The sequence below is a fragment of the Neoarius graeffei genome, chromosome 3, assembly GCF_027579695.1.
Source record: "Neoarius graeffei isolate fNeoGra1 chromosome 3, fNeoGra1.pri, whole genome shotgun sequence".
In the NCBI taxonomy this organism is placed as follows: domain Eukaryota; kingdom Metazoa; phylum Chordata; class Actinopteri; order Siluriformes; family Ariidae; genus Neoarius; species Neoarius graeffei.
The window spans coordinates 111882728-111895063 of NC_083571.1; the positions used below are offsets into that span (position 1 = coordinate 111882728).

At 40.3% G+C, this 12336-nt stretch overlaps 1 protein-coding gene across 3 annotated transcripts in view; it reads left to right on the forward strand.

The window, feature by feature from the left end:
- The window catches only part of bpnt1 (bisphosphate nucleotidase 1), a 70167-nt gene that overhangs the window by 45724 nt on the left and 12107 nt on the right, over positions 1 to 12336 (forward strand). For all 3 annotated transcript variants that reach the window (XM_060917904.1, XM_060917906.1, XM_060917905.1), the window contains one exon: positions 6790 to 6881. In XM_060917904.1, the coding sequence (XP_060773887.1) occupies positions 6790 to 6881 (92 nt within the window). The remainder of the gene's footprint in view (positions 1 to 6789; positions 6882 to 12336) is intronic.

Sequence of the window (12336 nt, forward strand, 5' to 3'; positions counted from 1 at the left end):
GTTTAAAACATGTACAACCCCGATTCCAAAAAAGTTGGGACAAAGTACAAATTGTAAATAAAAACGGAATGCAATGATGTGGAAGTTTCAGAATCCCATATTTTATTCAGAATAGAACATAGATGACATATCAAATGTTTAAACTGAGAAAATGTATCATTTAAAGAGAAAAATTAGGTGATTTTAAATTTCATGGCAACAACACATCTCAAAAAAGTTGGGACAAGGCCATGTTTCCCACTGTGAGACATCCCCTTTTCTCTTTACAACAGTCTGTAAACGTCTGGGGACTGAGGAGACAAGTTGCTCAAGTTTAGGGATAGGAATGTTAACCCATTCTTGTCTAATGTAGGATTCTAGTTGCTCAACTGTCTTAGGTCTTTTTTGTCATATCTTCCGTTTTATGATGCGCCAAATGTTTTCTATGGGTGAAAGATCTGGACTGCAGGCTGGCCAGTTCAGTACCCGGACCCTTCTTCTACACAGCCATGATGCTGTAATTGATGCAGTATGTGGTTTGGCATTGTCATGTTGGAAAATGCAAGGTCTTCCCTGAAAGAGACGTCGTCTGGATGGGAGCATATGTTGCTCTAGAACCTGGATATACCTTTCAGCATTGATGGTGTCTTTCCAGATGTGTAAGCTGCCCATGCCACACGCACTAATGCAACCCCATACCATCAGAGATGCAGGCTTCTGAACTGAGCACTGATAACAACTTGGGTGGTCCTTCTCCTCTTTAGTCCGAATGACACGGCGTCCCTGATTTCCATAAAGAACTTCAAATTTTGATTCGTCTGACCACAGAACAGTTTTCCACTTTGCCACAGTCCATTTTAAATGAGCCTTGGCCCAGAGAAGACGTCTGCGCTTCTGGATCATGTTTAGATACGGCTGCTTCTTTGAACTATAGAGTTTTAGCTGGCAACGGCGGATGGCACGGTGAATTGTGTTCACAGATAATGTTCTCTGGAAATATTCCTGAGCCCATTTTGTGATTTCCAATACAGAAGCATGCCTGTATGTGATGCAGTGCCGTCTAAGGGCCCGAAGATCACGGGCACCCAGTATGGTTTTCCAGCCTTGACCCTTATGCACAGAGATTCTTCCAGATTCTCTGAATCTTTTGATGATGATATGCACTGTAGATGATGATATGTTCAAACTCTTTGCAATTTTACACTGTCGAACTCCTTTCTGATATTGCTCCACTATTTGTCGGCGCAGAATTAGGGGGATTGGTGATCCTCTTCCCATCTTTACTTCTGAGAGCCGCTGCCACTCCAAGATGCTCTTTTTATACCCAGTCATGTTAATGACCTATTGCCAATTGACCTAATGAGTTGCAATTTGGTCCTCCAGCTGTTCCTTTTTTGTACCTTTAACTTTTCCAGCCTCTTATTGCCCCTGTCCCAACTTTTTTGAGATGTGTTGCTGTCATGAAATTTCAAATGAGCCAATATTTGGCGTGAAATTTAAAAAATGTCTCACTTTCGACATTTGATATGTTGTCTATGTTCTATTGTGAATACAATATCAGTTTTTGAGATTTGTAAATTATTGCATTCCGTTTTTATTTACAATTTGTACTTTGTCCCAACTTTTTTGGAATCGGGGTTGTAAAGATGACGAAAAGGCATTGTTATGTCATTAGTACACATGTTGTTATTTTGTTAAATTCGGTCACATTTGACCAGAGTTGTGGCCCTTGATTAACAACCTTGTACTTTCACAATTACATGAAGGTGTGTTTTCCTTCTGACATCAACTCCTTTCTCAATTTCTGGACGAATTTCTCGAAGCTTGGGAAAAGGCCTTGTTATATGACGGTAATACGCAGATTGCGATTTTAATTTAATTTGAGAAAATTTTACCAGAGTTTTGACCCTTGATTAAATAACTTGTACTTTGACAATTTCATGAGGGTGTACGTTCTTCTGAAATCAACTCCTCTCACAATTTGTGGAGGAATTTCACCAAACTTGGCAAAAGGCTTTGTTATATGACAGTTATACGCATATTGAAATTTCGTTTAATTTGGGCAAATTTTACCAGCGTTATGCCCTTGATTATTAACAAACTTGTACTTTAGCAATTTCATCAAGGTGTGCTTGCTTTCTGAAATCAACTTCCCTCGCAATTTTTATCCCCCGCTGGCTGAAAGGCCCGAAGGGGGATTATGTCGTGGCGATGTCCATCTGTCTGTCCCAGGAAGGGTACTCACCTTCTGAAATCAACTCCTCTCACAGTTTTTGGAGGAATTTCACGAAACTTGACAGGACTCTTTGTTATATGTCGGTAATACGCATATTGTAATTACGTTCAATTCGGTCACATTTTACCAGAGTTGTGGCATAGTTGCCAGCAGGGGATATTGTGCTCTCAGAGCCTTCTTGTTATTTGTATAGTGCATTTAACAGACATTGTCGCAAAGCAGCTTTACAGAAAAATATAAATTTTAAACATATGAATTAATCCCTAATGAGTAAGCCTGGGGTGACGATGGCAAGGAAAAACTCCCTGAGACGACATGAGGAAGAAACCTCGAGAGGAACCAGATTCAAAAGGGAACCCAACCTCATTTGGCTGATAACAGATAGCATGATTATAAATAACTCACTTCTATAATTGTGTCCTATATGGTCAAAAAGTTCAAATGTGTGACCAGGATATGTATTATAGTTTTGACATGAAGTCTAAAAATGTGATCCGCTCCATTACCGAGTCTCTCTGTCTCATTGTGTATTTTACAAATTCCTCTATCAAAGAACATTTCTGCTGATTTCAGGCTGAGCTTTGTGCCTCAAATAGTTATTTAGCATTCATTTGAAAAAAAATCCTTTATTTTTGAGGAAAGACAATGTAAGGTAACATGAACACTTTTTTTTTTTTTTTTTTTTTTAAACAGTCCAGAATAATCAAATGAAATGCTGAATTGTTTCTGAAAGTTGTATTTCTATTTTAATTACGTAAACTCATCTCATCTCATTATCTCTAGCCGCTTTATCCTGGTCTACAGGGTCGCAGGCAAGCTGGAGCCTATCCCAGCTGACTACGGGCGAAAGGCGGGGTACACCCTGGACAAGTCGCCAGGTCATCACAGGGCTGACACATAGGTAGTGTTTACATTAGACCGTATCAGCGGATCATCAGATTAACGTTTTTAAAATGATTCGTGTGCACACAGCAACGCCAATACACGGATACGCTAATCACATGACTAATTAGATGGCACGTCACATGATCCCAGTGCATATCGGGCATGCGCAAGTCACTCACCACTTGCAAGTGGAAGGATGGCAAGCGAACACCTTCTCCAGCAGATAAACACACCTGGCTGTGATGTTCATGTTCTCACTGAGTTTAAGCGCCTGAAGGAGGTAAATAAGTTGAAATGTGTAAATAAACCTCAGTGCGGCTCAGCGCTTCCTCCTGCGCTCCAAATCACTCCGCCCTGAACAGCGAGTGCCCTCTGGAGGGTGCGCACTCCGGCCCTGCGCAGCTCACAGAGCGCGCGAGTGAAGCGCATGAGCAGTGATTCAGGACTGAGCCGCTGTGTGTGAGATCCCAACGCCAGTCAGCAAGGTGGATGTCACAGTGACGTTGTCCAATGACTATGTCAGCTAGAACTCAGCACAGCGTTTCCTCGTTCCTCAATGTTTACACAGCACCGGATCAGATACGAACTGGGTTGAATACGTGGGCCCTGGCGGATTCAAGCTGTTCCGCCTGTGGAGTCGTTTCCCGGCGTTTTAATGTGCACGGACAGTGCATCCGCGACGAAAACGAGACGGATACGGTCTAATATAAACACCACCATAGACACAGACAACCATTCACACTCATTCACACCTACGCTCAATTTAGAGTCACCAGTTAACCTAACCTGCATGTCTTTGGACTGTGGGGGAAACCGGAGCACCCGGAGGAAACCCACGCGGACACGGGGAGAACATGCAAACTCCGCACAGAAAGGCCCTCGCCGGCCACGGGGCTTGAACCCGGACCTTCTTGCTGTGAGGCGACAGCGCTAACCACTACACCACCATGCCACCCAATTACGTGAACATTAACCTTTATTCTCTAACACTTGCATACTCTGGTAATACAGTATAATATAATGTGATAAATGTCAGTCGATACCATGGCAATGTAATAAAGTGTCTGGATGATATTGTTATATTGCACCGGCCTAAACTAGACCTTTTAAAATGTTATACTGGCATAGACAGAATAAGTTTTGGCAGTAGTGATATACTATGCATTTTTATCACATAAATGTTAGATTGCATTCCTTTTTTTTTTTTGACAGAAATTGTCATTCTGCCTGACTGAATATAACCCTTTTCAGAGTTTCAGTGTTGGTAATTATTCAGTTGCTTGAAAGCGATTTAAGTGCTGTAAGAGTCTCATCTTTTCAACTATAACAACTATATTGTCCTTTATTTGAAGTATCACCAATAAACTTCACAAAAACAGCACGAGTTTGGGCTTTTCACCTAAAATCCGATTTCTATAGAAATCAACCATTACCACTTCTGACTCCGAATGATAATATAGTGTATATATTTTAAAGCTAGACGGCCTTTCGATTTCATAAAATCGGTGAAATTTATTTCCCTCTGAAATGTGGTCAGTGTGATATATGTTTATTTCTATAATATCTCACAAAATATCAGGCCATTCTGTGGCTGGGAAGTTAATTAATTTGAGGGGATTCAAGCAAATAATGTGCATGAAATTGCTCACTTCGCGCAGTCAAGCAGACAGAGGAAGTCCGTGTGTGCATGCGCAGGTTTACCTTCTTCTTCTTTTGGGTTTTACAGCAGCTGGCATCCACAGTGTTGCATTACTGCCATCTACAGGTTTCCCTTTGAGCGTGCACTGACAGTTCCATCATTCTGCCGCTAAACGAACAACTGATCACACCGAGGTGCTCGCTGAGTGCCAATATTTATTAGTTTGGTCCTGCATTTCCTTTCCTTTCCTTCGTATATAATATAACGTCTTTTCTTCTCGCTTTCCGTTACTGTAGTTGGTCTTTCACGTTTCATTCGCACACTCGCGTCCTCCATTTTTCTCTCCTCTTTCAAATTTGTATCCCACAACGCCTTGCGTGAACGGGGAAAGCCCACCACGTGATGCATGACATAGTATCTTGAATTGGGTCATGGTGAAGCAGGAAAAAATAGTGCAGAATAGGGATCGACTGATATGTTTTTTTCAGGGCCGATACCAATAATTATGGAATTGGGATGCCGATAACCGATATGTGCAACCGATAAATGTAAACATTATAATTCACATGAAATTAAACATAGCACACACTGACACAGACCTTCATATCCATGAACTGTATGTTTAATTGTAAAATTGAACATGAAATTTTGTGCAGGGAGATGCCAGCAGCATTTGTACAATAAAGTCAAACATTAGTTAGAATAAAATGAGAAATAAAATAATAATAAAATAAATATTCACCAATAAAAAAAAATCACTCCCTACTATATTACAGCTCACCATTTTCAGTGGAAAATAAATGAAAATACACTCTGGATTCTTTTACACTAAGAACCAAGTAAGACTTACCAACTTCAAGTAGTTTTTAAATAACAAATCAAGTGTAGGGAGCTGCCTGCAGCATTTTTTAAAAAGTAAAATCAAACATAAAGTAGGCGATCACTCCCTATTAGGAGCGGCTGCTCCTTTAAGAGTATATCGCTTTCCGAATCAGAAGCGCTAGCGAGGAGAATCACTTGCGCAAGAATTATAAATACTAGTCACACCTGGCTTGTTTAAATGTTCAAATAGCGCTTTATAAAGTTACCTAACATATACAAGTGCAATGCGCTTTTTGAGCACGAGTCACGTCATGAAGTTTACTCATCACCGTAACAAATAGCCAGTAGGCTTGCGCTAGCCTACAGAACACAAACACTACGTTTTATTTCGTCTTCCCTTGACCACCTCTCTGTATGGCTGTCATTCTACTGTTCGAGTAGAACTACTGACACATTCACAACGTTTCCAGACGGGGATTTAAAAATGACTGCAGCCTACGTTATGCTGTTTCAGCGAGACTAGTTGGTTGTAGGCTCATTCAAGTGCTTCCTTCCGTAAGCTAAGTTTGCCTGGCTACACAGATGCAAATGGACAATTTTAACGAGTAGTAGATGAAGAATGTAAACATATAATGATGTTGTGCTTTTGCAACTTGTGTGTTTGTGACTTATTGCGGGAAAAGCAGCGTGTCCTTACCTTGATACGGGCGCCTTGAAACAGTTCAGAGTGTTTAGCTGCGCGTGTCGATTGGCTATATCTCTTGTGCCAAACAAATCAGATGTTGTGGTGGGCGGGACCGTGTTCTTGAACTCAGAGAGGCGAGTGCAGGAGAGGACGTGCAGTGACAGTCGCGTTAGGAACGAAATGGCTGCAAAAAGGCATGTTATTGGCATATCGGTGGAAATTATGGCCGATACCGATAACCCTAAAAATGCAGAATATCGGCCCGATATATCGGCCAGGCCGATTATTGGTCGACCCCTAGTGCAGAATTTAGGACCACATGGAGATAAATTCATTAATTGTTCTATTTAAAAAAAATTAATAAAATTTGAAGCCTGTGATTTGAATTCAGTAGCTTTTGGTCCACTAAACAAAAATAATTAGGTGTCGGGGAAAATTCTTTTTATGACCTACACTTAAACTCTGAAAGGCAGTCTACCTTTAAGAAAGAAGAACTTTTCATGTGCGGTTTATTATCAGCGAGATGTGTGTTTGTGTTCTCAGGGCTCCTGGATCATGTGACCGTGCTGATAGGCATTGCTTATAAAGGAAAAGCAATTGCTGGAGTGATCAATCAGCCTTTCTACAACTACCAGGTCAGGCTGTGACACACACTACAGTACAACTGCTTTATATTGGCCAAAACATTCATAAGTCAATACAAAATACAGCAAACGGTTTGTAGCCGTCCCTATAGCCATCCATTATTGTCTCATGCATTCTTTATTGTTGTCTCTTTGTTGTTGTTTTTATTGTTGTTGATTATTATTATTATTTTTATTATTATTATTATTATTATGACAACCCGAAATCAGAAAAAGTTGGGATGATATGTTGAACTTGCAGCACGTTATTTGATATTTTACCTCATGAAGTTTTATGTGGGTTTTTTATTTTTTATTTTTTTTAAATAACCACTTATTATATAGAAACTGTATTTTTCTAAAAATACTTTTTTTTAAAAAGTACGTGTTAAATATTTACATTAAAAAATAGATTTTGACTTTAGAGCAGTGTTCGTTTCCGGAGCATACAGTGGATATAAAAAGTGTACACACCCCGTTAAAATGAGGTTTTTTTCTGATGTTTAAAAAAAAAAATTTAGACCATGATGAATAATTTCAAAACTTTTCTCATCTTTAATGTGACCTATAACCTGTACAGTTCAATTGAAAAACAAACAAATCTGTTAGGGGGAAAAACATAAAAAGTAGTGCTGTCAAGCGATTAAAATATTTAATCGCGATTAATGTCGTGACTGTCATAGTTAATTCGCGATTAATCGCAATTTAATCGCACATTTGTCACATGAAAAACCATTGTAATTCTCTTATCAGCATAAAAAAGTGAATGGGCTTGCTTTGTACCAATGTTTTTTTTTTTTGTTTGTTTGTTTGTTTTTTGTTTTTTTTATTGCAGAGCATAACACGTCTTGTCACAGCCACTGACATCCATAACTTCCATATTAGATGAGAAAACCAAGGGATGAAAAATAAAGTGCATATCACTGTGAAAATAAAAAAGTTTTATTTTACTCTTCATTAGTTTCTTTTGAAGAGAAGTATTTGCCATAAAAGAAGAAAAAAACAGATAACAAAAATAAAAACATTCATCATACGTTCAAAAACGTTCATCATAGTGTGGCACTGTATTCTCTAATTCTCACTGCTTATAACTCTACACCCCCCCCGGTGGAGATGAGCTGGGAAACTGAAGACTGAAGGAACAGTATTGAAAAGTATTTTTCCAGTCTCAACTGTGAAAGGTAATCCCATGTGATCTCGTTTGGACGGTAAACCTGTTGGTACAGTTAAACGCAGCACATGAATGAGGCATCTTTATTCTCGGCTACTATCTAGACGCTATACCAGAGACGGCTGAAGAATCTCCACTTTGCCCCATCAAATATGGCGGCGAGGAGGTTTATATGTCTATGCCTTTCTCCATCACTCACACGTACTCTTATTGAAGCAGCACGCGACAAGCCTCAACAGGAACTACGGGTGACTCTCAGGGCCAAATTAGAATTTGCGTTAACGGCACTATTTTTTTAATCGCGTTAAATTGAGATCGCGTTAACGCGTTATTATCGCATTAACTTTGACAGCACTAATAAAAAGTAAAAAATGTACAATAAGCTGGTTGCGTAAGTGTGCACACCCTTAAACTAATACTTTGTTGAAGCACCTTTTGATTTAATTACAGCATTCAGTCTTTTTGGGTTGGAGTCTATCAGCCTGCCACATCTAGATTTGGCAATATTTGCCCACTCTTCCTTGCAGAAGCGTTCCAAATCTGTCAGATTGCGAGGGCGTCTTTTGTGCACAGCCCTCTTCAGGTCACCCCACAGATTTTCAATTGGATTTAGGTCTGGGCTCTGGCTGGGCCGTTCCAAAACTTTTTTGGGGTCATTGTTGTGCTGAAAGATTTAAATTCCTCTTCAGCTTTCTAGCAGACACCTGAAGGTTTGGGGCCAAAATTGACTGGTATTTAGAACTGTTCATAATTCCCTCAACCCTGACTAAAGCCCCTGTTCCAGCTGAAGAAAAACAACCCCCAAACATGATCCTGCCACCACCATGCTTCACCGTGGGTATGGGGTTCTTTTGGTGATGCACAGTGTTGTTTTTGTGCCAAACATACCTTTTGGAATTGTGGCCAAAAAGTTCAACCTTGGTTTCATCAGACCATAATGCATTTTCCCCACATGTTTTTGGGAGAGTTAATGTATTTTTCTGCAAAAAAACACACGTTTTTCTTTGACCCTACCTCATAGTCCAGACATATGGAGAATACGGGAGATTGTGGTCACATGTAGTACACAACCAGTACTTGCCAGAAATTCCTGCAGCTCCTTCAGTGTTGCTGTAGGCCTCTCGGCAGCCTCCCTGACCAGTTTTCATCTTGTCTTTTCATCAATTTTGGAGGGATGTCCAGTTCTCTGTAATGTCACTGTTGTCCCATATTTTCTCCACTTCTTGATGACGGTCTTCACTGTGCTCCATGGTATATCTAATGCCGTGGAAATGTTTTTGTCCCCTTCTCCTGACTGATACCTTTCAACAATGAGATCCCTTTGATGCTTTGTAAGCTCTCTGTGAACACTGGCTTTTACTGGAGGATGCAACTGAGTAAATGTCTGAACTTTATTTGGGGTTAATCAGAGTCATTTTAATTGATGGCAGGTGTGAACCCAAAAAGACTGAATGCTGTAATTAAATCAAAAGGTGCTTCAACAAACTATTAGTTTAAGGTGTGCACACTTATGCAACCAGCTTATTGTACGTTTTTTAATTTTATGTTTTTCCTCCTAACAGATTTGTTTGTTTTTCAATTGAATTGTACAGGTTATAGGTCACATTAAAGGTGGGAAAAGTTTTTAAATTATTTATCGTGGTCTCATTTTTTTATACATCAGAAAAAAAAACAATCATTTTAACAGGGTGTGTACACTTTTTATATCCACTGAATATCCAAAGCTATTCAGGATACGGATTTGAAACTTGGTATACATGTTAACGAGGTGATGTAGATGTGCCTTTTCATACTGAGAAATTTTAATTTTTCATGTTTCCATGGAAACAATTTCAGACTTAGTCTCTCAGGTTAGTCTTAGGGGTAGGTTTTGTTTCCGGAGCAGAACTTGAAAACTATGAGTGGTATGGTCTTGAAAGTTGGTATATGTGTTGATTAAGTCATGTATATGTGCCTTTTGATACTAAGAAATGTGAGATTTAAATTTTTAGCTCACCTGGGCCAAAGGTCCGGTGGGTTTATGCCATGGGCTGCTGAGGTCAGTGTAAAGAGGTAGGGTTGGTTTCCTGCAGCAGAACTTGAAAAATGTGACAAATAATATCTTGAAACTTGGTATATAGTTAGTATATAGGGCGGGGGATATAGATGACTCTGTCTTCTTGTTTCAGTTTTGATTCTTGCAACACATTTCAAAAAATGTTGGGACAGTAAAGCATTTATCACTTTATAATGTTGCCATTCCTTCTCACAACACTTAAGATGTTTCGGGACTGAAGACACCAAGTGATGAAGCGTTTCAGATGTTATTTCGTCCCATTCTTCCTGCAAACAGGTCTTAGATGTGCAACAGTACAGGGTTGTGGTTGTCATTTTTTTTTTCATTTCAAAATTCGTCACACATTCTCTATTGCGGACAAAGGGGACACCCTCTTCTTCCACAGCCATGTCGTTGTAACGTGTAGAATGTGGTTTTGCATTGTTGTGTTGAAATCTCCCTGGAAAAGCTGTCATCTTGAAGGCAGTATATGTTGCTCCAAAGTCTTAATGTACTTTTCTGCATTAATGCTGCCATCACAGAAGCGTAAGTTACCTTTGTCAAGGGCACTGACTTTTGTTGACAAGCTGGAGATCTTTGACCCATATTTGCTCCTGAAAGACTCAGCCTTTTCTGGATACTGATTTTGTTCCAAATCATGATGACAGTCACCTGTTGACCTCACTTGTTTCAAATCGTATCGTTATTTAATTGTTTTACCTCATTATCAGGGATGAGAATTCTCCGCCGATTGGCGGATTTCCGACTTTTTCAGACCAAAATGATCGTTTTTGAGATCGATGTAAATCCGTTGAGAAATTTTTTTTGGGGGGGTATGATTTAACGATCTGTGGTCACCTTATAACGCAGACATCCCAAGTCTCCCGGAAGTTCCGGGAGTCTCCTGCATATTGATAGAAGCGAGCAAGAGCGTGTGTGCGCAACATTAAGGTCTGCATCATGCATCTTAGAATGTGCGCGCACGAGGGAGACTGTGTGCAGAGTTGCCAGATACTGCTGACGTTTTCCAGCCCAAAATATGTTCAAAACCCGCCAAAATGCACTTAAAACCACCCAATCTGGCAACACTGCCTGTGTGCCTGTTCATGTAGCGCATGCCAGACAAAGAGCATCTTGATTGGGTTACTCAGCAAAATAAGCCAATCAGCTTTCAGTGTGGGTGGGCTTTTATCTCTTTTCTCGAGGACCGGAGTTTTCAGTTGAGTCAGTGCAGCCTACAGGATCGGCATGGCAGAGAGAGAGTGCGCGCCCCAAAAAATATATATCAATTACATGTCATATATAAGTGTGTATCTTTTATAAATGGGGTTAGCTTATCTAATGTAGCATGTTGGGGAGAATCATAGTATCATATCTATATTTCTGATGAAATTTTAAGTATGATAGCATGTATAACTCTCCTACTTATTGCTCATTTCATAGGGGGACGGAATTGCTGGCATGTGCCGCACGGGAGCGTCTGCCCAAATTTTTTAGGCCGAGATGGACTTGTAGTTTTTCATCTCATCTCATTATCTCTAGCTGCTTTATCCTGTTCTACAGGGTTGCAGGCAAGCTGGAGCCTATCCCAGCTGACTACGGGCGAAAGGCGGGGTACACCCTGGACAAGTCGCCAGGTCATCACAGGGCTGACACATAGACACAGACAACCATTCACACTCACACTCACACCTACGCTCAATTTAGAGTCACCAGTTAACCTAACCTGCATGTCTTTGGACTGTGGGGGAAACCGGAGCACCCAGAGGAAACCCACGCGGACACAGGGAGAACATGCAAACTCCACACAGAAAGGCCCTCGCCGGCCACGGGGCTCGAACCCGGACCTTCTTGCTGTGAGGCGACAGCGCTAACCACTACACCACCGTGCCGCCCATTTGTAGTTTTTGATTTTAAAAAAAATGTCCAATATGTAATGCCCATTGTACCTGCCTGTTCTTTAATTCAAAATCACCATCTCGATCTTCAAATTGGCCATATGGTATCTGTATTACATTACACAACATCCTGTCCAGATAAATCCTAGTTCGTACACACAACAGTTGAAAGGGAAGTGATGAGTGATGTTGAATGTTGCCTGCTTAATATTGCAAGACTTCCTGCTACCATGATAACATCAGAGGAAAGCTTAAGAGAATTATATGACAGAACTTTTTTCTGGTTTGCACTTCATTGTAAAGGATTAGAGTATTCAAAGACATGAATAGCTAAAATTCAGAAATATAATACTGTAGAGCTCG